The sequence below is a fragment of the Oryctolagus cuniculus genome, chromosome 6 (genome assembly GCF_964237555.1).
Source record: "Oryctolagus cuniculus chromosome 6, mOryCun1.1, whole genome shotgun sequence".
In the NCBI taxonomy this organism is placed as follows: Eukaryota; Metazoa; Chordata; class Mammalia; order Lagomorpha; family Leporidae; genus Oryctolagus; species Oryctolagus cuniculus.
In genome coordinates this window covers 29,487,568-29,512,137 of record NC_091437.1, presented here as the reverse complement: position 1 = coordinate 29,512,137, position 24,570 = coordinate 29,487,568, and the positions used below count along the sequence as shown (strand labels likewise).

The 24,570-nt window shown below is 56.3% G+C and overlaps 1 protein-coding gene across 1 annotated transcript; it reads left to right on the top strand.

The window, feature by feature from the left end:
* Positions 1–7,269: 7,269 nt before the first annotated feature.
* On the top strand, positions 7,270–20,969 carry PCDH12 (protocadherin 12). Its single transcript, XM_051844366.2, has 4 exons — positions 7,270–10,510; positions 14,384–14,484; positions 16,599–16,750; positions 20,160–20,969. The coding sequence occupies exons 1-4, from the start codon at positions 7,634–7,636 to the stop codon at positions 20,603–20,605; spliced, it is 3,576 nt and encodes a 1,191-aa protein (XP_051700326.2). The 5' UTR covers positions 7,270–7,633; the 3' UTR covers positions 20,606–20,969.
* The last annotated feature ends 3,601 nt before the right edge of the window (positions 20,970–24,570 follow it).

The window sequence follows — 24,570 nt, the reverse complement described above, 5'->3', positions numbered from 1 at the left end:
TGGGAAAGCAGAGGAGAATGGCCCGAGTGCTTGGTCCTCTGCACTCATGTGGGAGACCCAGATTGAGTTCCAGGCTCCTGGCTTCAGCCTGGCCCAGCCACAGCTGTTCTGGCCACCTGGGGACTGAAGCGTGAACAGGGACATAAGGCCTGTCAGCCATTCTCCCTCATTGCCCAAAAGAGATAAACACTGGAATGTATTCCTTGCCCTTGAAACTCAAGTGGGGCCGGCACCATGGCTCACTAGGCTAATCCTCCGCCTGCGGCGCCGGCACCCCAGGTTCTAGTCCCGGTTGGGGCGCCAGATTCTGCCCCAGTTGCTCCTCTTCCAGTCCAGCTCTCTGCTGTGGCCTGGGAGGGCAGCGGAGGATGGCCCAAGTGCTTGGGTCCCTGCACCGGCGTGGGAGACCAGGAGAAGCACCCGGCTCCTGGCTTTGGATCAGAGCAGTGCCAGCCGTAGCGGCCATTAGGGGAGTGAACCAACAGAAGGAAGACCTTTCTCTTTGTCTCTCTCTCACTGTCTATAACTCTACCTATCAAATAAAAATTTTTTTTAAAAAATGACAACTGCCTTATCAATTATAAATACATCTCGCATCTCTAGACAAGAAACTCAGTTGGGTCTCACACCCTATTGCCTTCACCCCCACCCTACATTTTTTTTCTTCCAGGTCCCCAAGGCCTCACCCAGTTCCAGGAATTCCCCTCCACCTGCTAGCCCTCCTTAAAAAGGCCCAGCCCCTGGGGGTTGGGGCCTTCTGCCACGTGCTCCATCATGTACACGCAGACAGTTGGTCATCCACCTCTGTGGATTTATTTTCTCTGAATAAATTCAGTCTGGCTGTAAATTCGTACACTGCCTCCTCTCTATTCTTATTCTGCTACTCTTTTTTTTTTTTTTTTTTTTTTTTTTTTTTTTTTTTTTTTTGGACAGGCAGAGTGGACAGTGAAAGAGAGAGAGTGAGAGAGAAAGGTCTTCCTTTTCCGTTGGTTCACCCTCCAATGGCTGCTGAGGCCAGCGCACCACGCTGATCCAAAGCCAGGAGCCAGGTGCTTCTCCTGGTCTCCCATGCAGGTGCAGAGCCCAAGGACTTGGGCCATCCTCCACTGCACTCCCTGGCCACAGCAGAGAGCTGGACTGGAAGAGGGACAACTGGGACAGGACCGGCGCCCCAACCGGGACTAGAACCCGGGGTGCGGGCACCGCAGGTGGAGGATTAGCCTATTGAACCGCGGCACTGGCCCTATTCTGCTACTCTTTCCCTAACATTTTGGTGCCCCATGTGAAGAGGCACCAATCTGCAATTCTTTTCCTAACAGAGTGGATTGAAGATTTCTCTCTGCCTCTCCCTCTCTTTTTCATTCTGCCTTTCAAATAAATAATTTTTAAGGATTCATTTCTTTATTTGAAAGGCAGAGTTACATAGAGAGAAGGAGAGATCTTGCACCTGCTGGTTCACTCCCCAGATGGCTGCAATAGCCAGAGCTAGCCAAGCCAAGCCAGGAGCTTCATCTGGGTCTCCCACAGGGCTGGCAGGGGCCCAGACTTTTGAGCCATCTTCTGCTGCTTTCCCTGGGCCATTAGCAGGGCGCTGGATTAGAAGTGGAACAGCCAGGATTTGAGCCACCTCCCCTATGGGATGCTGGCATTGCAGGTGGGAACTTTATCCACTACACCACAGTGCTGGTCCTCAGATAGATTAAAAAAAATCTTTTTTAAAAAAAATGGAGGGAGAACCAGGTGAGTAGAGAGCTCTGATGAAGGATACAGGTGTGGAGGAGAGGTGGATGCTGATCAGGTAAGAAGCCTGCCTGGCTGCAGAGTTTGGCCCTTACAAGGTTACTACTGCTTCTTTTTCAAAATGTCTAGTTTGTTTGTTTTGAAAGAGCAACAGAGAGAGGGAGAGAAGACAGAGAGCTCCATCTTCAGGTTCACTCTCCCAAATGCCCCCAATAGCCGGGGCTGGGACAGATCGAAGCCAGGAACCTGGAACTCCATCCGGGTTACCCACGTGGGTAGCGGGGACTCAAGCACCTGAGCCGTCCCCTGCTGCCTCCCAGGGTGTGCGTCAGCAAGACGCTGGACTGGAAGCCGGCACTCGGATAGGCTTCACCTGCTGCATCGCTCGCCCACCCCTCCACCTGCTGTGTCGCGTGCCCACCCCAACGGGTGCTTCTAAGCTCTCATCAGTGATTCCTAATGAGGTTCGGGGGCAGAGAGGCTGTGTGCCAGAATCGCCTGCAGGATGTTAGGATTGAAATCTACGGAGCAGAAGTGGTGCCCATCCCTTCTGAGGGCTGGTTAGAGAGATGTGTGTGTCACCCTTGTCAGCTCAGAACTCATGTGGTCCAATTCCAGAGCCAGGTTGTGGCCCGTCGTCCAGCCACCCGCCCCCCTCAGCTGTTTTTCTTTCATTGCGTAGATCCTGGAGCCTCTCTTTCCAGCCAATCTGCTTCCAGCTCCCCCAACCCTGTCCCAAAGGAGCTGAAAGAGGAAGCCTCTTAGAAGGAGGGAGAATGGGGCTGGTGAAGGGAAACGCGGCAATTTTCTTGCCATTCTTAACCAAGACACAAAACCTTTTCATTTCTTGAAAAGCCCTACTTCTTGGCAAATTTCTCCTTGCAAAGTATATTCTTCTCTCAGCACTGGGCCCAGAAAGGGTGCCATGGTGAGGGAGTGGACAGCTGCCTCCTATGCCAACAAGGTTCACAGAGTGCCAAGCCCGTGGTAGGGGACCAGAACATGTACCCGGGTCTCCCAGTCAGGAATCCTGGCCTGTCACTGTAACCAGGCCTTCCCCAGCAAAGTAGCTGACCTTGGAAGCTATGGCTGCAGGCCCCACTGCAGTGACCCTGAGGGTGGTGACGCCTCCCGGCCTCCACACTGCAGCCTTGGTCCTGATACTGTGGATTCTTTAGGAGCCAGCCCAGGAGTCTAGAGCCCTGGGAAAGCACAGCCAGCCCAGCAGGACATGCATCGTGGGGGACACGGTCTTAGCCTCCATCCAGCCGTCTGCCAAGACCCCTGGGGGGCAGAGTTACACCTGCTGGTCTCACTGAGCCCTCCAGGTTCCTTAGGAAGCTGTGCATTTTTTTTTTTTTTTTTTGACAGGCAGAGTGGACAATGAGAGAGAGAGACAGAGAAAGGTCTTCTTTTGCCGTTGGTTCACCCTCCAATGGCCACCGTGGCTGGCCCGCTGCGGCCGGCGCACTACATTGATCCGAAGGCAGGAGCCAGGTACTTATCCTGGTCTCCCATGGGGTGCAGGGCCCAAGCACTTGGGCCATCCTCCACTGCACTCCCGGGCCACAACAGAGAGCTGGCCTGGAAGAGGGGCAACAGAATCTGGCACCCTGACCGGGACTAGAACCTGGTGTGCCTGCGCCGCCAGGCGGAGGATTAGCCTATTGAGCTGCGGCCCCGGCCAGGAAGCTGTGAAAAATTCCTCTGACCCCCACCCTGCCCATCTCACCCCTCAGGCTCACCTGATGGCCAAAGATCCAAACACGAGCAACCTCAACGTCGGTGATGATGGAGACCTTTAAGTACCACCTCCCATCCTGTCCTCTTTTTAAAACTGGACTTCAGGGAAACTGTCCTGGGCTGAAAGCCTATTTTCAAAACTCAGGAAAATGCCACTTTCCTGACAACCTCTGGTGACAGCACCATTCACCTCTGACACAGAACTGCTAATGACCAGCAGCCCCTGCAGCCCACGAGGAGGAGAGAGAGTGACTGAGTGGGGACCTCTTTCCCACAGGTCAGCACCTGCGAGTGCTCTGCTGTCCTGCATGCTGGCTTTGGATCCTTGCAAGGATCAAATGCCCCCAGTGCGAGTAAAGCAAACACACAACAATAAAACCACCTGGGAAATCCAAATTCAAACTTTTCATGATTTACAAGTCTGTTATTAGCCTCTGTGGTCCCAGGCAACACAACACAATACACGCACACACATGTGCATGTCACACAGATTGTTGATTGGTGGACACATAGATACCAATGTCCTCTCAAAGAGTGTAAATGTTGGAACCGCTGTTGTGTGCAGTGGGTTAAGCCGCTGCCTGTGACGCCAAATGGGAGTGCAAGTTTGAGTCCCAGCTGTTCTGGTTCTGATACCACTCCCTGCTAAAGTGCCTGGGAAAGCAACCATGGATGGCCCAAGTGCTTGGGTCCCTACACCGACTGTGGGAGACCCAGAAGAACCTCCTGGGTCTTGGATTCAGCTTGGCCCAGCCATGGCTGTTAAGAACATTTGGGGGCCGGTGCTGCAGCATAGCAGGTAAAGCCACCGCCTGCAGTGCCAGCATCCCATATGGACACTGGTTTGAGTCCCGGCTGTGCCACTTCCGATCCAGCTCTCTGCTATGGCCTGGGAAAGCAGAAGAAGATGGCCCAAGTCCCTGGGCCTCTGAACCCGTGTGGGAGGCCTGGGCCTGGAAGATGCTCCTGGCTCCTGGCTTCGGATCAGCTCAGCTTTGGTCATTGCGGCCATTTGGGGAGTAAACCAGCGGATGGAAGACCTCTCTCTCTCTCCCGCTCTCTGCCTGTGCTTCTCCGTCACTCTGCCTTTCAAATAAACAACTAAATCTTTAAAAAAAATTTTTTGTGAGGAATGAACCAGCACAGGGAAGATCTCTTTTTGTCTCTCTGTAAATGCCTTTCAAAATAAATACATAAATCTTTTTTTTTTTTTTAAGCGTACGTGTTCACACAGGTGAAGTCATGAATCCTGCAGTGCCTTCTGCAGCACTGGTCCAGCTAGGTTTCCAGGAAGAGGCACCACTGTCACCTGCGTGTAGCTTCTTCCACTGTGCCCCCTGCAGCCGGGCTGGAGCTGAGGGTATTTATGAACCCAGGCACCTTCTGTGCCTTTGCCTCTGCCTTTGGCCACCAGATGGCGATTTGGAGACATTCGCACCCCCAGAGCTCCGCATCAAAGCTGCCCTGCCTTCCTCTCCGCGGCTTCCGTCCTCCCTCCCTCTCTGTTCCTGCCACTTGGCTCTCCCCAGGGCAGCCAAAAGGACTCCCTGGAGGGGAATCTGCATGACCTTGGGCACACGTCCTAGCCCTCTGGGCTCCTCACAGTCAATCTGATGGCGCATTGTGAGGCTGGCATGGGAGGGTGAGGGTAACACAATCAGGACAGGCCTGGTGCACAGACTGCTGTTCTCAAATGCTTCAAAAGTTGGTGACCCCCGCTTCTGTCCCCAGCCCCACCCTCCCCCTCACTCTCCCGCACAGGCGCCCTTGGAACACCATGAGGAACCAGGGTCCACCTTGCAGACCCAGCCTCTTCTGTTCCCGACATACCCTGCCCACCCACCTGCCTCTGGTGGCTCCTCCGTGCTTCTAGGAGCCAGTGAGAACTCCCCTTGAGCAACCCTCCTGCCCCCCGACCTCCAGCCTTTCTCCTGGGCTCTTTGCCTTTCCCTGCCCCCACGTAGACCATCAGCCCCTTGAGGGTCACTTGCCTTGCTGCCCCCGCACACAGTGGGACAGACCCTAAGGCCATCACACAGCTGCCTGTCACCTGAGGGCCTCTGGTCTCCAGGGTCAGATGCAAAGCACCTCGCCCACAGAGCTGGAGGGGCCCTGGGGCCAAGGAGGCACAGAGAAAGGTGGATGCCAGGCGGTGTCATCATTTGCATGCTGAGACACAAAACCTGACGCTCAAAGACAGGCTCTGGTCCCCACAGACCTGCACTGAGCTCTTTGGGGTACTGGGTCCCAGAGTGCCCCCTGCTCCCAAGAAGGGCTGTAGCTCCACTCTAAGAAGGCAGCTGGGGGGGCTGCCATTCTCGTAAGCCCGCTTTGATCCCTCCAAATGCTTCCCGTGGCCTTCACAACACATCCTTAGCATGGAGCCCATGCCCTTCATGGGCCTGTCTGTTTCTAGATCTGTGCTGTAGCAAACTGCCCCATTGATTCACACCCTTGGCTGCGGCTTCATGGTGAGAGCACTGGGAAAGCCGCAGGAATGGGCTATAGGTGGCAAGAAGGAAAAGACAGAGGAAAGGGAAGGGCATGCCCATGACTGTCCTTCAGCCATCCCAGTCCTCGTGGCCATGGGCCTCCCTTCCCACAAGCCCCGGCCGGTGTCACTGGGGTCCACAAGGGACCCCTCTGGCCCCCGGACTCAGCTGCAAACACCCACCCAAGTGAAATGGACCCTCAATTCCCACTGCCTCCAATGCTTCACGACCTTCAGTGTCAGCCTCAAGGTGGGTGTGAGGCTGGGGCTGCAAGCTGGGAGGACCAGAAGAGGCAACCGTGCCCACTTCCTCCTCCCTGAGCCGTGGCTCCCAGATAAGGAGAATGGCGTAAATCAGGAATCAGGCCTCCCGAAAGGCCTTGGAGGAGCTAGTGACCCCAGGACTGCGGCATGAACAGAGGTGGGGAGAGCAGAATGGGGGGATGGGAGAGAAAAACACAGAAGACAGGGAGAGGAAATGGGGGGTGGTGCATGCAAGTCCCCAAGACACAGGCGCGCCAGAGCGGAGGCTGGGGCTTCCCCAGACAGGGAAGTCGGGACAGATGCAGAGAACAATGGACAGCAAGGCTGCAAGGGGAGGGGAGGCAGCCGGGCAGGGCAGTTAGGTCAGCCGTGGAAGCCAAGACCACGGGCACCTTCACGGGACTGCCCCAGGCCCAAGGCAAAAGCCAGAGGCAGCCTCAAGTTGGGAGGAATTGTACAGACAACAGCGACCAGCGACCCCGTGGCCAGTGACCCTGTGGCTCGGGGCTGGGGCCAGGCCGAGGCCCTTTGTGTGTGGTTCCATGTAATCCTCACAGCTTCCTGCTGAGTGGCCTTGGGTTCTCATTCCCATCCTCACTAATCCCGAGGTCAGGGGGCGCCCTGGGGGGTTAAGTGACTGGCCCTAGATGACGCAACTGGCAAGTCACAGGGTCAGGATCTGAACTGGGCCATTCTGCTGTGAGGACTTCCCAGGGAGACAAAAAGGGATGATGGGGTGGAGCAAGATGGAGAGGTAAACAAGCCTGAGGGTGGGGGTCAGAGTGGGGACAGAATCGTGGGAGACAGGGAGGAGACGCGGGGAATGCGGCCGGCTCCCTCTCCCTCCAAGCCACCTCCCTGCGTGGACAGCGCCTTCCCGTCCGGCCTCCTCCTCCTGCTCCTTGCTCCTCAGCGGCAGGCCACTGGGCTTCACAGGAAACACTCTTTCTCTAATTGGCATTGAAACTCACAGCCCTCCCTTTTCCTGTAGGTGGGGTTTCCATAGGAAAAAGCTGCTTCTCTGTTTCCCCAGCCTAGCAACTGTTTGGAAGTCAGAGCCCCACATCCTGCTCTCCCGGATCAAGTCCCTCCTGGACCGGCTCTGGTCCCCCGACGGCTGCAGTGGACTGACCGGAGCCGCGGCAAGGGGCAGGCATCTCCGGCAGTTTTATTTCCTCTATGCCTGGAGCTCTCAGATCGCTTCTGAGGACGATGGGCTCTCCCGAAGACCCTGCTTGTCCCATGAGTGTTTAATTATGGGGCCAGGAGGTACCAGCAGGTCTGGGGGCAGGAGAACAGGGCTCACCACTCCGTCCAGGAAACCCTGGAGGACTTGTCCAGCCTTTAAAGAACTGTAGGGGTTTCTGACTCGAGCCCACTCTGGCGGTAAGCACAATGCAACTTCTGCGGCTCCTGCTGGGACTCTGGGGGCCCGGGGGCTACTTGTTCCTTTCAGGGGACTGCCAGGAGGTGGCCACGCTCACGGTGAAATACCAAGTGACGGAGGAAGTGCCATCTGGCACAGTGATTGGGAAGCTGTCCCAGCAACTGGGCCGGGAGGACCGGCGGCCGCGGACCGGAGCTGCCTTCCAGGTCCTGCAGCTGCCTCGGGCGCTCCCCATTCAGGTGGACTCCGAGAACGGCTTGCTCAGCACCGCGAGGCGGCTGGACCGAGAGCAGCTCTGCCGGCAGCGGGACCCCTGCCTGGTCTCCTTCGACGTGCTCGCCGCCGGGGAGTTAGCGCTGATCCACGTGGAGGTCCAAGTGCTGGATATCAATGACCACCAGCCCCAGTTTCCCAAAGGCCAGCAGGAGCTCGAAATCTCGGAGAGCGCCTCCCTGCACACGCGCATCCCCCTGGACAGAGCTCTCGACCCAGACACCGGCCCGAACACCCTGCACTCCTACGCCCTGTCTCCCAGTGAGCACTTCGCCCTGGATGTCATCGTGGGGCCCGACGACACGAAGCACGCGGAGCTCGTGGTGGTGAAGGAGCTGGACCGCGAGGTGCACTCGTTCTTTGATCTGGTATTAACGGCCTACGACAGCGGGAGCCCCCCCAAGTCAGGCACCAGCTTGGTCAAAGTCAACGTCCTGGACTCCAACGACAACAGCCCGGTGTTTGCAGAGAGTTCTCTGGCGCTCGAAGTCCGCGAAGATGCCGCCCCCGGCACTCTCCTCGTAAACCTGACAGCCAGCGACCCTGATCAAGGCCCCAACGGGGAGGTGGAGTTCTCACTTGGTAAGCACGTGCCTGCACAGGTGCTGGACACTTTCAGCATCGGCGCCAAGACGGGCCAGGTGATTCTGCGCAGGCCCCTGGACTATGAGAGGGATTCTGCCTACGAGGTGGATGTCCAGGCCAGGGACCTGGGGCCCAATCCCATCCCAGCCCACTGCAAAGTTCTCATCAAGGTTCTGGACGTCAACGACAACGCCCCAAGCATCCACATCACCTGGGCCTCCCAGCCCTCCCTGGTGTCAGAAGATCTCCCCAAGGACAGTTTCATTGCGCTTGTCATGGCACAGGACTTGGACTCGGGAAACAACGGCCTGGTCCACTGTTGGCTGAGCCAAGGGCTGGGCCACTTCAGGCTGCAAAGGACTAATGGCAACACGTATATGCTGCTGACCAATGCCACACTGGACAGAGAGCAGTGGCCCCGATACACCCTCACTGTGTTAGCCCAAGACCAAGGACCCCAGCCCTTGTCAGCCGACAGGCAGCTCAGCATTGAGATCGGTGATGCCAACGACAATGCCCCTGTGTTTGAGAAGAGCAGGTACGAGGTCTCCACTCGGGAGAACAACCTACCCTTCCTTCACCTCATCACGGTCAAGGCTCATGACAAAGACCTGGGCGTCAATGGGAAAATCGCGTACCGCATCCAAGACTCCCCAGTTTCCCACTTAGTAGCTATTGACTCAGACACAGGAGAGGTCACCGCGCAGAGGTCGCTGGACTACGAGGAGATGGCTGGCTTTGAGTTCCAGGTGATCGCGGAGGACAGGGGCCAGCCCCAGCTTGCAGCCAGCGTCTCCGTGTGGGTCAGCCTGCTGGATGCCAACGATAACGCCCCGGAGGTGATCCAGCCGGTGCTCAGCGCAGGGCGAGCCAGCCTCTCGGTGCTGGTGAATGCCTCCACGGGCCAGCTGCTGGTGCCCATCGAGACTCTTGGTGGCTTGGGTCCCGCAGGTGCACACACGCCACCCCTGGCCACTCATGGCTCCAAGCCATTCCTTCTGGCAACCATTGTGGCAAGAGACGCAGACTCGGGGCCGAATGCAGAGCTTGTCTACAGCATTCGGAGGGGGAACGAAGCCGGTCTCTTCGTGCTCAGCCCCAGCCTGGGCCAGCTGTTTGTCAACGTCACCAACGCCAGCAGCCTCATTGGCAGCACATGGGAGCTGGAGATCGTGGTGGAGGACCAGGGCAGCCCCGCCTTGCACACCCAGGCCCTGCTGCGGGTCCTCTTCTTCAGCAGCGTGGACCACCTGAAAGACTCGGCCCGGGAGTCAGGGGCCCTGAGCCCCTCCGTGCTGACGCTCATCTGCCTGGCTGTCCTGCTCGCTACTTTTGGTTCGGGCTTGGCTCTGTTCATGTCCGTCTGCCGGACAGAGAAGAAGGACAGCAGGGCCTACAACTGTCGTGAGGCCGAGTCCACCTACCGCCACCAGCCCAAGAGGCCCCAGAAGCACATTCAGAAGGCGGACATCCACCTGGTGCCTGTGCTCCGGGGCCACGCCGATGAGCCTGGTGAGGCCGGGCCGCCCCACAGGGACGCGGGCAAGGAAGCCCTGGTGGAAGCAGGCTGGGACCCCTGCCTGCAGGCCCCCTGTCACCTCACCCCGACCCTATACCGGACCCTGCGTAACCAAGGCAACCAGGGATCGCTGGCCGAGAGCCCAGAGGTGCTGCAGGACACGGTCAACCTCCTGTTCAACCATCCTCGGCAGAGGAATGCCTCCCGGGAGAACTTGAACCTCCCCGATCCCCAGCCTGCTCTGGGCCAGCCACGCTCCAGGCCCCTGAAGGCCGCGGGCAGCCCCACGGGGAAGCTGGCTGGAGACCAGGCCAGCCAGGAGGTGCCCCTGAGCCCGCCAGCTTCCTCTGCGACCCTGCGGCGGCAGAAGAACCTCAATGGGAAAGTGACCCCTGACAAAGAGTCAGGGCCCCGACAGATCCTGCGCAGCCTGGTCCGGCTGTCTGTGGCCGCCTTTGCGGAGCGCAACCCTGTGGAGGAGCTCACCGTGGATTCGCCTCCCGTTCAGGTACCTTGGGCATGGGCAGCTCTTTCTCTGGTCACCTCCGCCCCCAACCAGCAGCATCAGGCACCCCAATTCGTTCCTTGGGTTCAGCTGGCCCTTTAAGAGGCTTTAGGGGGCAATGGTTCTGGACAGAGCTCTGAGATCAGGAGAGCTCTGCTGTGTGATCCTGGGAAAATTACTTACAGTCTCTGAGCCTTAGTTTTCTGTAAAATAAGCATGATGGTAACAGAATGTGCCTCACACCAAGTCGTCCTGAGGATTAGGGTCAGTTAAAGCGTAAGCAGCACTTCCTCACCAGCGCTGGTGAGAAACCAGAGGTTAGGAATATAAGCTTTGGAGCAAGGTTGCCTGAGTTTGAATCCTGGCTGTGGCTCTTCCTAGCTGTGAATGACAGGGCAGTTGATCAACTTCTCTGTTGGAGATGTCCCTGTTGACAGAGCCCGTCTCCTAAGTGTGCCTGAAGATAGAATGGGTCAGCGCACGGGCCGCCTGTGCAGCAGTGTCTGGTGTGTCGTCAGCGTTCGGCCAAGGACTGTCACTGCTTCTGTCAGGAACTGGCCCCTCTCCACTCTCCACTTGTGGAGCAAGCCTGCTTCCGGGCTCAGGGGCTGCTGCGGTTGCCTTGCCTGGGACCCCAGGGCTTACAGCTGGCCTGCAGGAGGAGGGAGTAGAAAGAACTTAAGCACTGTGGGGTTCAAAGTTCAATACAGCCACTTAGGAGCCAGGCATGCCCGGGCAAGTCCTCTGTCTACCTCCCGGGGGTGGAGGGTGGGAGCAGTGAGGGTTAAATGGCATCGTTAAGGATAAAGTGCATAGACATCAGGATTTCCCCGGCACGTGGGAGCCCCATCTCAGGCCCAGATGGTTTTCACTGGGCCCGGCTGCCCACCCCAGGCACACCTCTGGTTGGCCAGGCCACCAGCTCGGGTTTCCTGTGCAGCAAGGACACAGCTTCCTTTCCCCGCCCCCTCCCCAGGAAGCCACCTGGAGATGGCCCAGCTGTTCTGTTCGGAATGTTGTCCTGGGCTCTACCAGACCCAGAAATTGCTCAGAGCCATTTATTCTTTCATTCATTCATCCAACAAGTGCTTTTCGGATGAGCTCTTTGGGTCAAACACTAGGCTGGCCACTGGTGTCCAAGACCACAGAGAGCAGGCCCTAGGTGTGACCTCATGATGGAAAGAAACTGGCCATCTGGGGTCTGTAAGAGCTAAGATGCCTGACCCTCACGTCTTTCCAGCAACACAGCTCCACAGTGCAGTCAGCTCTGAGTTCAAATTCCAGTACTGAAACTCACTCTGTGTAGTGGCTGTGAGCCTCTGCACAATGAGTATAATGAAATCTATTCCCTTGGGTTACTGCAGGGATTAAATGAGATTATATACAACAGACACTCATTGAGTTTATCATGGGATCTATTAATAAGTAATGTATATGCTTTCACTCATTTGAATCTCATCTGAACTATGGTGTGATTTTTTTTTTTGAAAGTATGATTGCTTTTTATTCTTTTCTCCAAAGAAACTGTTTATTTAATGAGTACAAATTCTTCCCATCATACCTGCTCTCCCGCCCCACTCCCACCCCTACAACCTCCTCCCACTCCCATTCCCAGTCCCATTCTTCATTAAAAAAAAAAAAAAAAAAAAACTGTTCCACGACAGTATGACATGATCATACTCTCATTATTATTCACTTTAAAAAAATGTGTTTATTTATTGAAAGGCAAAATGACAGAGAGAGAGAGAGAGAGGAAAGATCTTCTACCCCCTGGATCACTTACCAAAGGGCTAGGTCAGGCCAAAACCAGGAGCCAGAAACACCATCTGGGCCTCCCATATGGGTGGCAGGAACTCGAGCCCTCGGGCCATTACCCGCTGCCTCCCAGGGGCATCAGCAGGATGCTGTATTGGAAGTGCTGGCTTCAGCCCAGGAACTGACATGGGATTCAAGTGTTCTGAGCGGTGGCTGAATCTACCGTGCCACAACGCCCACCCCTTACTGTTTTACTCCTGAGGAAACAGAATCTCAGGTGCTTAGGTAATCGGTCAAAGCCACACAGAGGGGACGTAGGGAAGAGATTTAGCTGTGACCGCCAGCGTGACTGGACTCTGGAGTCTGGACTGTAACTGCAAAGTGACCCCGAATGATGATGCTCAGCCCAGAGGCTGGCCTGCAGGGAGGGTCCCTGGCACGTCAGCTGGCACTCGGGCCAAGGAGGGCAGGCGGCTTAGGAGGGCTCCTGGGCCTGAGCAGGGAGGTAGGGTCTGCCCCGAGGCCAGCAGTGGGACCCTGGCCCTCTCAAGGCCCAGGGAAATCCCTGTCCTGGCCACCTCCTCTTCCAACTCTCTGCTGAGGCTGGTGCTGCTGGGCCTCCCCAGCGAGGAGTGAGTGGGCCCAGGAAGCAGGAGCAATGCTTCCAGATGGAACGACCAAGCTCCTTGCATTCAGAGAGACTTTCCAACATTTCCAAGCCACCTAACTCATCCTGACAGTGCCAGGCATGGCTAGCCTCACTTTAGAGATGAGGAAGCTGATGTGTGAGGTCTAACTAAAAGCCTGCCCTTCATCAACAAGCCAGAAATGACCTTGAGCTAGGACTCTGCCTCCCAAGACTTGCTCTGTGGCTTCTTGCTCACAGCGCCCTACAGGGTCTGGCCCCGACCTCTCGCACACCCTCTGCCATCTCTTCTGACCTTTCAGCATCCAGTGCTTCCGCCTAAAGCCCCCTTTCCCCCCTGCCCAGACGCTCGCTCTCTTTCCACCTGCCAAACTCCTGTGGATCCTGTGGATCTCAGGAAAGGTATCCGGCATGCAGCAGGTGCTCAATAAATGCTTGTTCCCGTAAGTGCATAAACATCCCCTGCACCGCCTATGCCACTTCCTCCCTGCTCCAAGTTGGGCTGAGAGCTCCTGCCGCCACTTCTCTCACAGACCCTCATCCTCTCCCAACAGCCAGATCCAGTCCCTGCAGTGACCACAGCCCTGTCCCCCAACCACCACAGTACGCTCCCTGAGGCTAGCCACAGCACTCCTTCCTACTCCCATAGCAAGCACCGTGCCTAGTACCAACAAGCACTTCCTAAGTACTCACTGACTGATGGAAGGATGAGTAAGTAAATGATTCTGTACATCACCTGGCTTCTCTAAAACACAATCTGATATCTGGCCCACAAGTGGCCTGAGTGTCTGAATTCTGCCCAAGGAGAGAATGACAAGGAGTGGCAGGCACTTGCAGTGGTTAAGTCCCTGCATCGGAGTGCCTGAGTTCCAGTCCCAGCTCCTCTCCCACCTCCAGCTTCCTGATAATGAGCACCCTGGGAGGCAGCAGGTGAGGGCTCCAGCACCTGGGGCCTGGCCACCCGCATGGGACACCTGGATTGAGTTCCAGGCTCCTGGATTTAGCCTGGCCCAGCCTCAGCGGTTGCAGGCATTTGGTGAATGAACCAGCAGATGGAAGAGATCTCTCTTTCTCCAGCCCCCGTCCCAGCTTCAAATATAACAAAAATAAACAAGAAAACATTCTTTAAAGGAACAACGAATTTATGGCCAGGAAATGTCTTTTCCACTCCATTCCCCAGGGGCCACTAGAAGCAGATCACTTGGGGGAATGAGTGTGAGGGGACGGCCTGGTGGGTCCCCATGCTCTCCCCCAGACACACAGGCCCTGGGGTGGGATGACGTGGCGAAGCAGGGAACCGGCCGGCTCAGGTCCCTGTCTCCATCATGCAGCACCAACCCCCATCCGATCCCACAAACATCTGAAGCCAGAGGAAAGACTATAAAAAGAAAGCCCCGGCATTGAGGGAAACATCCGGCGAGGAAGTGTGCTGAGTCGGAATTGTGTGGAATCAACAGATTTTTCCTGTCTTGTAGCAAATCTCCCAGCTGCTGTCCTTGCTACATCAGGGCCAATTCCAGCCCAAACCAAACCACCGGGGAAATAAGTACTTGGCCAAGCCTGGCAGCGCCGGCAGGTAAGCGGCACGTAGCTCCCCCCTATCCCCTACACGCCCGACTTCCCAAGGTCCCCACCGCCCGCCCCTCATCCCTGCAGCCTCTGTGAGCTGCACATCCTAGACACTGGTCACATCTGTGAGCACATCCTAGACACTGGTCCCCTGGGAGAGGACAGCAGAGGCAGCCATCCCCCTCGGTGGGGGGCCTGGTCCTGGGGCGACCGTATTTATAGTACAGTATTTACAGGGCCCGTAGTCACGAAGGAAATGACTTCATCCCTGAGGCTCTGTGTCTCTGTCCCCTGACTACAGAGGGTGCCATAAATTGGCTCTGGCTTTCACCTTTCCCTCTGCCGACCCACAGACATGAGATGATGCCTCCCCAGCAAGGAGGTGGACGTGTGGTTGTGTCCCTTGGGGAAGTCCTAAGATGGATGAAGCCTCAAGAGGGCATCCCATCAATCTCACTCCTTGGTGGAGACACCGAGCCGCTAAAATGTTCCATCCAAAGCAGCCGTGTAAACTGGAGCAAGTCAGATAGCTCGCAGGGCTTCCGTCATCGGCTGTAGAACTTATGGCGCTGGGGTGAGGATTTAACGATCGAGTGTGCTCCATGTCCCTAGTACAGTGCCTGGCACATAGTAGGGGCACAAGTGATGCTGCCTGGCACATAGTGGGTGTGCAAGCAACACTCAGCCCTTTCCCCTTGAAGTGACTTTGCCCTAAGGTTGCAGAGCAGGGCCGGGTCTCAGGGCTCCTGACTCCCGGGTCAGTGTTCCTGCCCTAACAATTAGTAACTTCATTTTTGCAAGGACCGTGAGAGGTAGTGCAGTACTGGAGCGAGTACTGGAGAAAAGTTCAGCTTTTCCCTCTGAAGGTCGGTGTTTTGAATCTGCTGAGAAAAGCTGTAACAAATACATTTGATGGTGGCTTTATGTGACACAGGAGACCTTAGATGGAAGATCCAAAGACCCCAGATGCACTCTTTATCTTTATGAGTAGACGAAGCTTTGAGGGAGCGTGGACAGCTGTGTAGAAATACAATTGGACAACGAGGGTCTGAGCTGATGGTAATAGACCGAGTGGGGAAACCCAGCAGGGCCGTGTGTTCCAAGTGTTCTCAGCCTCCCGGGGCAGCTTTCTCTCCCCTCAGGTGTGGGACAGGACCCTTCTGAGATGAGCGTCTTAGGGTCTTAGACCTGCAACCACAAAACCAGAGCAGAGAATTTCTTTTCCGCAACAAAGAAGGACATTAGGGTCATGGTTTCAGGTTTAATGCCTGGCCCTGGGGAAGAGGAATTCTGGTTTCCACGACTTGCCCCAGGGGAGAAGGAGGAGTAAGAGACAGGAGGGCTGGAGAAGTCAGAGGGAGACTTTGAGACCAAGGCCTTCCCTGCGGGTTTTGTTTTCTGAGTCCCAGTCGTACCCAGATGCCAGAGTCCCAGTGGCCTGGACTTGAACTCATGCTGTACCACCTGAGCGAGCTGCAAAATCTTTATGTGTCTTGGCTTTCTCATTTGTAAGATGAGGTTGATAGCTAGAGAACCCAATGCAAGTGCGAAGGGTGCAAATGAGATGGCGCATGCACATGGTTGTCGTTGTTACACACATTTGGCGCCTTCCCACCAAACACAGCAGCCAGTAGGGGCTCCTGGACCTTCAAGGCCCTTCCTTGGCTGCCTTCTCAGGCCGTCCTCAAGAGACTGTGGGAGGGAGGGTCCGGCTGGAGAACGGGTGCAGGTGGTGGATTCGGAGCCGCTTCCTGGATGTCCATGCTCAGTGGCACCCTCCACAGATCCACTCTTCTGGTCTGGAGCTTGGCCTAACACAGGGAGGCAGGAGCACTCAGCTGCCCAGTCACAAAGGATGTATTAAGCACCCACTGCATACCAAGCCCCTTACCTGCAGTGTCTCATTTCACCCTCACGACACCACCTGAGCCGGTGTCGCTGGCAACGCCAACTGTGCAGATGAGGAAACAGCAGGCAGGAGGGCTGGGATCCCATAACCAGGCTGCCCTGACGCTGGGTACCAGCTCCCTACGAGGAGGCACAGACAGGTGTTGATGAGCACGAAGGAGCAAATGAGTGTGGGAAGCGCCTCACTCGTGGCCCCCTTGGTTTCCTTTCCAGAAGTGCAGTCCCAGATACGGATGGTCCAGGCGCCGGCACTGGCGGCCCGGCAGAACCAGACCAGGAGGAAGGGCCTGTGGACCCTGAAGAGGACCTGTCTGTGAAGCGGCTGCTGGAGGAAGAGCTGTCGAGCCTGCTGGATCCGCACACTGGTAGGGACTCCCCAGGGTACCCCGACCCCGCCTCTGCCCCCACGGCCCCTTCATCCACCCGGGCTGCAGAGCTTCGTGCTCCATTCTGGTGCAAGGAGACAGGCACCCTGCACCTGGGAGCAGCGTCAGCCCCAGAAAGCATGTGTCTGCTTCAAGACGAGGTTCCCCTTTGATGATCAACTTAATTTAATTTTAAAAGGTTTATTCATTTATTTGAAAGGCAGAATGATAGAGAGAAAAGGAAAGACTGTTGGCTCACTAGGATTCAGGAACTCCATCTGGGTCAGCTGCATGGGTGGCAGAACCCCGAGTACTTGGGCCATCCCATCGTCTGCTGCCTCTCAGGCATATTAGCAAGAAGCTGCATTGGAAACTGAGATACAGGCATCCCCCTAAAGCAGTCACTGGCATGTCTTTGGTGTGGTGAAATATCCTTTCAGCATGGGAACTGAGTCAACCCTTTACAATGCTAATGCCCCTAATTCAAACCAAAATAATTTTCTGTAGGAAAATGATTAGTTTTGGCACTAGCTGTATTACTTGAACTTTATTTTTTTAGTTCTCCATTCTCTAGTTCACTGTCTGAATGGCTGCAATGGCCAGTGCTGGGCCAGGCTGAAGCCAGAACTCCCTTTGGGACTCCCATGCAGTTGGCAGGGGCCCAAGCACTCGGGCCACTTTGCACTGCCTTTCCAGGCTCATTGGCGGGGAGCTGGACTGGAAGTGGAGCAGCTGGGACTTAAACCAGCACTACGATGTGGGATGCCCGTGTCGCAGGCGGCAGCCTAACCCACGGTGCCACAGCAGGCCCGGTTCCTTGGACCTTAACTCAAGAACCTGCTAGCGGTAGTCTCCTTCCCACCTTCCCCTGCCACACCGGTCGCTTCTCGTGCTGAGCGCGCTGCTCGTCCGACCACCTCTGTGCTGTGGTTGTGTCTCTAGTTCATCTCTTCCTTGTGCTGCAAGTGGCTGCACACCCCCAGAGGTGAGGCGGCGACTTCTCTTTCCTCCACTAAAAAACGTAGCCGCCATTTGTGGGGCACTCTATGGGCTCATGAGAAAATCTTGGGAAATAGGGGCTGTTCAGGATTCCCATTTCATAAAGGAGAGACTGAGGGTAGGGGTGGGTTAACAGTGTGCCTGAGGTCATTATTAACGGTTACTCAGTTATTAACGCAAGCAGTGCAGCTCTGAGTTTTAGAGCTGTGCTGTTCAGTGCAGCAGCCACGGTCCACATGTGGCTATTTAAATGTAAATGAATCAAAAGGAAATAAAATGAAATCTTCAGTTCCTCCACCTTCCCAGCTGCCTTTCCAGTGCTCTTGAACCACACAGCGCTGGCGGCTGCCGCTTTGGATTCTGTCTCTATGCCCAGCTCTGGCTGCAGGCTCAGTTCCCAGGGTCCTGCCTCCCCACAGTCCAGAGGGCACTGAGCCTGGGAGGAGGTGGGGCCAGGAAGGAAGTGGAGAATGAGAACCCTCATGCACCCAGGGCCCGACTGCCACGGGGCTCCTGGTGTGTGTGTCTTGCTGCTTCAGACAAAAGCCCAGCCTGAGGATGTGACCAGGACCCTGTACTGACTGGATGGGCTCAGTGGATGCTCATAACAGCAGACAAGAAGAGTACTGCTGGGGGCTCAGGGACCTTTTCCCAAGGTCTTGCTGACCCTAAGGGGCTACGCAGGGAAATCAGACCCAGGCGCTCACCCGCGGCTGGAAAGGGGAGTGATGAGGAGTGGTGCTGTCACTCCAGGCCTCTCTCCTCCTCTCTGATCCTTCAGTCGTTCAACAAGCGCTCACTTGGGAGCCAGATCCCAGGAGTGGGGCCAGACCCCAGGACCCAGCAGGCGAGGGGCCCAGCCCGGCCTCACCTCCTGCATGGTCCAGCACTGAATGCAAAATAGAGAATCTCTGATATATATCAGATTGGCTCTACTTTGGGGTAACTTTTTCAAATTACGAAAGTATTTGGTTCAAGGAGAAAAATACATACAAAAACAGAATAGATCACTTCTGTCCAGGGTGGTGTCAGTTAACACTGACGGATCTTTCCAGGCGCATACTCTAAAATGGGTAACCTTATGCAAACACTAAAAAAATAAAGTAGGTAATGTGCACCCCTCACCACGCACAAGTGTTTTCAAAAAGACCATTTCTCCACTACATCACAGACTTGCCTTCCTGTCCTCCGGCTTCACCTCTGGGGCTAGTGTTTGGAGGACGACTTTCTGCTGAAGAGATGGGATAAGAAATGTGGCTTTGGGAATCCAAAGGACAAGTTTTTAAATTCTCAACCCTAAAAAAAAAAGGGGGGGGGGCCGGCATCGCTGTTCTCTAAGCTAATCCTCCGTATGCGGCACCGGCACCCCAGGGTTCTAGTCCCAGTCGGGGTGCCAGATTCTGTCCCGGTTGCTCCTCTTCCAGTCCAGCTCTCTGCTGTGGCCAGGGAGTGCAGTGGAGGATTCTCTGCTGTGGTCCAGGAGTGCAGTGGAGGATGGCCCAGGTCCTTGGGCCCTGCGCCTGCATGGGAGACCAGGAAGAGGCACCTGGCTCCTGGCTTCAGATGGGCGCAGCACGCCGGCCGCAACATGTTGGCCATAGTGGCCACTTTGGGGGGTGAACCAACAGAAAAAGGAAGACCTTTCTCTCTGTCTCTCTCATTCTCTAACTGTCAGAAAAAAAAAAAAAAAATTCCCAGCCCTGAAGCTGCCCTAGTCCTTCTCCTGGGAAAGCCCTCAGGCAGGCAGCTGCATCCCAGCCAGTCTAGAAGCCAGAGAGTGGGTAGGGGAGTGTGGCCCCCAGGGCTTCCGAGTCATGGGACCTAGGGTCAAATGCACGTCGGGTAGCCTTGATGTGTGGCTTACCTACCTATGCTGGGCTCCAGTTTCCCCATTCATAGAATGGGGACCATACTCTTGACCACACAGGTTTGTGCAGAGGGTGAATGAGATAAACATGTAACTTGCTCAGCACCTACTAAGCGCTATTAGGGATGTAGGCAGAAGGCAGCCAAGCCAGGAGCTGCGGCTTTGTCTAACAAAGGTGGTGCCCCCAGGGAAAAATTCTGCCTTAAGGGGTGAAAACCCTGGCTGGGTTCAGTAGCAGACAGTTGGACCTGAAATGCACCAGGGAGTGGGAAATTCTTGAGGTTCGGCTGATTTCCAGTCCTGGGCCTCCAGCCCCTCCCGCCTCCTCCCCACCCAGCTCACGGGGACTTCAGTCTTTGCCTTCCTGCCTCCCGGCTTCCTTGTCAGGACCTCTTCCTTCCTGTCCCCCTCTGACCACCCCATCCGTCCCCTGCCATTTCCCTTCCCTCCTTTGTCCACTGCCCTCGCCCTGCCCATGGCCCCACCCCTGCCGCCTGCTCTTCCCTGAGCCCAGCCTCACTGTGCCCCTCCTCCCACCCGCAGGCCTGGCCCTGGATCGGCTGAGCGTCCCTGACCCTGCCTGGATGGCCAGGCTGTCCTTGCCCCTCACCACCAACTACCGCGACAACGTGATCTCTCCCGACGCTGCAGCCTTGGAAGAGCCAAGAACCTTCCAGACGTTCGGCAAGGAGGCAGGGCCCGAGCTGAGCCCGGCCGGCACACGACTGGCCAGCACCTTCCTGTCGGAGATGAGCTCGCTTTTGGAGATGCTGCTGCAGCAGCGGTCCAGCGTGCCGGTGGAGGCCGCCTCCGAGGCGCTGCGGCGGCTCTCGGTCTGTGGGAGGACCCTCAGTCTGGACCTGGCCACGGGCAGAACCTCCGGCCTGGAAGTGCAGGAGGGCCCAGGTGGAAAGAAGGGGGTCGAGGGCCAGAGTGGCAGCGACAGCAGCAGCAGCAGGTGCCCGGGAGCACACCCTGGGTGCCTCTGATTCCAAGAAGCAGAGGTCTTGAGAGATGTGAGAGAGGCCAGGCCTGGGGACCTGGTTTTTGACATTGTGGAGAACTTGAGGGTGACTGGTGCTGTCCCCACAGAGGAGGCGATGGCCCCAGGGGTGACAGTGGACTGCCTGGAGCAGCCCCTTATGACGGGCTCTGTCCAGGGACAGTTTGTGGCTGAGATAAGTGTTTGCTGGCAAAACACAAGCAGGGTGGGGAGGGTGCACCCTGCAGCAGGATGGATGCCACGAGCATCCCAGGCAGGGGGTGGCCTTGTTGGGTAGCTCGGGATCAGGGCACCGGGTCCTGCGGGGCCAGGCAATGCTCCCTGCCCTACTAATAAAGAAAACAAGGCAGTCTGCTCTCCCGTGTACACCTTTCAGGAAAAACAGGTATGAGTGACAGAGTGAGGAGGGTTCTTTGTTACCCGGTCCCTGGCAAGAAAGTCCTGGTGGGCCTGGCCGGGAGTGGGGCGTGCTGATGCTGCCCCACTGGTGACAGGTACACAGACGATGGACGCACATGCTCTTGACCTCTCGCCTCTAGCAAAGGATTGCTTCCAAGCTGGAAAATTAGGGCTAAGAAAAGCAGGACTATTTATAGAGCATTTCCATGAGCCAGGCACCAAGCTTTATAGTTAGGGTTTCATTTGATTTTCCGCAGACTCTGGGAGGCAGGGATTGTTATCCCCATTTCACAGACAAGCAGTATGAGGCTCAGGAAGGTTGAGTTTCTCCCAAGATCGAGCAGGAGGGAGAGATGGAGCCAGGATTTGGATCGGGAGTGGTCCAACATGAAACCCCACGCCCCCAGCCCTGGCCCAAGGCTGCCAGCCAAGGCAAAGAAAAGGAAAAGCCCCGAGGGCAGCTTCTGCCAGCGGCGGACTTGCCTGAGCCCCTCCTGAACCCCTCAGCCTCACACGCGCACACCCGTGCTGAAGGAGCGTGGACCCCCTGCCCCGGCACAGGCCCTTGCCCTTTGCCACGGCACAGAAGGTGCATAAGTCTCCCCTCCCCTGTCCACAGGTGGCCCGTCCTGCGAGCATTCAGGTCTGGGAATGCAGGCCCCAGAGGCCAGCGTGTGACCTGCGTTTATGCAATCGACGCTGACAGCAGCCGGCTTTCCAGAGGCGGGTCGGGGGTGGGGATGAAGAACAGCCACTGTTTTCCCAGGGTTCAGCTTTGTGATTTTCCAGGAAAATTCCACGCAGTCACTTGGCAAGCTTCTAAATGTCTCGCAGACACTGGACGTTCCTCTGTCTGTGCCTCCTTTTGTCCCTGCTCGAGTTCATTGCCCACACCCACTGTCCATCAAATCGGGCCAATTATACTGCCCACTGGGGACTGCAGGGCCTCCTTGAAACCTGAACAGTCTGGCATCGCTGTCACCACTCTTTACAACTGAAGAAAACGAGGCCCCCATGCAGGTGGTCAGGGGTCCAAGGTTGGAGTCTCTGGGTCCTGATCCAGCCCCTCCAGGCCATAGTGGCCTCACGACAAGAGACCTGTGATCTTCTGTGTGGGTCTCTGGGTCCCTGAGAGGGGCCAGCTGCCTGGCACAGGGCAACACTTGCGGGTGAACTTGTTGAGGGGATGTGTGAGTGAAGAACTGGGTACACACGGGGGTCACAGGACCCTTCTGTCAATACTGGAGCTCTGAGTAAGGCTGCATTAGGAAAACGTGGCTCTTTTATGGAAAAACCAAGTCTGAGTGACACTGCTAGGGCAGCTGGTGCTGACTCCCCACCGGCTGGTAGACTCCTAGTGCACAGCTGATGTTGGCAGGTGCAGAGACGAGGGAAGGAGGTGACCTAAGGAAGTGCAGCTGCCTGACCATGGCACGCCTCGGGGTCACAAAGTCCTAAAGCTGTAGCCCTTGCACCTCCCCTCCCCCCAAAAAATTAGTCACAACTTGCGTACAAGCATCTTTCCGGGCAGAATGCACAAGCTACCATCTTCTCAAAGGAACATGTGACCTACAGAGGGTTCTGCGGCCCTGCTGTGACGTGCCCCAACCCTCCCCGGACACGGGCGAGTCCAGTCGTGCAGAGCCTGGACTTGACCTATTTCAACTCCTCATTTTACAGCCGGGGATAGAGAAAGGCAGACACGGCAGACAGCTTGCCCCGGGCCCCGTGGCAGCGCTAGGGTTTGGATCTGGGATCGAGATGATGTTTTTCTAATACATCAAGGCCTCTTCACCTGGGGTCCCGGTGCAGCTTCAGCATCTCCGAGCCTGCTGAGTGCACGCAGGACTGGGAAGCAGCAGCAGTTTTCCGTGGAAAGGGTGGGCGCTTTCATCAGATTCTCACAGGGGTCTCTGACCTACATAAGATGAAGGCCCACTGCAACCCTGCAGGCCGCGCCTCCGCTCGGCTTCCCCGCACAACCTGGAGAAGTCCTGGCTGCTGCTCCCGCTCTGAGGCGAGAGGTCTTTGATCCAGTTGGGGTGCCCGTCCGTGAGGCCTGGTGTTCTTCCCGCGTCCCTCCTCGCACACTGACAGCAGCACTTTTCCCGCAACAGACTGAGAACGCCACGGTGCATATGGTGACAGAACTGGGTGTGCTGAACAGGAAGGTTACAGAAACTTCTTGACATCAGCCAAGATGTCAAAGCTGAGACTTTGGACATGTTCAAAACAGTTTTCACCAAGATAGGCTCTGTCCCCTGGGAGACGGAGGGAGCAGGCGAGCCAGCAGGCTCTCAGTTAAATGTCGTCTTAATTTGGAAAGCACAGAGGGACACATTTTATCAATAGTCAGCCGCTCTCCAGCACCGGGACTGCCACGCAGTGCTCACTTGGAGCCTGGGGGCAGCTCAGAGATTGACAGGCAGCCTTCTTGTCTGTCACCCAGCTTCAGCTCACTGACCCTGCCTCTCCTCTGGCTCAAACAGGAGTCGAGATGGCAACTGCTACCCCTGGGTCTCTCGAGAGAAGCAAATCCCAAAACGCAAGATGGGAGAGGTGGGGAGGGAGTCTTGGCTCAAGCACAGCTTGGCACCTGGTGTGGACCTGGGAAATAGGTCGGTATTTTCCAACCCTACTCAGTGCTGGGTGTGATGTAATGGGGGCAGAGGGAGAAGGGGTACGATCAGAAACACTGCTTCAGCAAATGCCTTGTATTTACTGGACAATTTCTAAGTGTCCAAAGTTGTCCAAGGAACAAGGTGGGGGTGAATCCTTGATTCATCCATTGCTATTTAAAGCACCTACTACGTGCTGGGTAGGCGTGGAGCTGGGCGCTGGGTGGAGAGGAGGGAACTCCTGCCATCACTCTCACTCACTGCAACTATTCACTGAGCAACCACTAAGCACTCTGCACTGGGCTGGCCCTGAAGCTCCAAGGGACCAAACAGGGTCCCTCTGCCACAGGGTCAGGGCTCCCGGATCTCCATGCAGGGAAAGGCAGGCACTGGGGCTTCCGCAGAGTCCCAGCTCGAGGGCGCCAGGCCTCCACACTGGGGCGCCCAGCATTCTCACCCAGGCCACCTCCCTGTCCTCCTCCCACATCTCCTCTCGGGGCATAATGACGAGTCATTAATCATGGTCATTAATAACAGAATTCTCATGGCAAACACAGAGCAGTTCCAGGTCTGCTGGTGAGCCTGGGGCTGTGTCAGGACTGCAATGCCTGAAGAGCCAGGGCTTTGTCCCCTGACAGCACTGACAGCATCTCTCCCCCAGCTCGCCCCGCCTTCTCCACAGGAAGCCCTTCTGTCCTAAATGGGAGCTCTTGAGAACAGCCCACCCCCGCTTTGGCTCCCCAAAGCGAACCAGCGTTTAACTCAGCAGTGACTGCGGGAGCTGCACCTGCCATCAGCACAGGACACCCGTGGCCTCAGGTGTGGTCAGATCTAAGCCACAATCATAGAATCCAAAGGCACAATGGGGGTGGGGGGTGGGGGCTGGGGATTGGGCTCCATGGGGAGAGCAGGCTGTGACACAGCCCCCAAGGGT

Bases quoted from the DNA above. Each gene is read 5' to 3' on its own strand.
- PCDH12 (XM_051844366.2), top strand. From the start codon at position 7,634: ATGCAACTTCTGCGGCTCCTGCTGGGACTCTGGGGGCCCGGGGGCTAC. The intron at 14,485-16,598 runs GTAAGCGGCACG...TTTCCTTTCCAG, and splicing joins AAGCCTGGCAGCGCCGGCAG to AAGTGCAGTCCCAGATACGG. The intron at 16,751-20,159 runs GTAGGGACTCCC...TCCCACCCGCAG, and splicing joins CCTGCTGGATCCGCACACTG to GCCTGGCCCTGGATCGGCTG.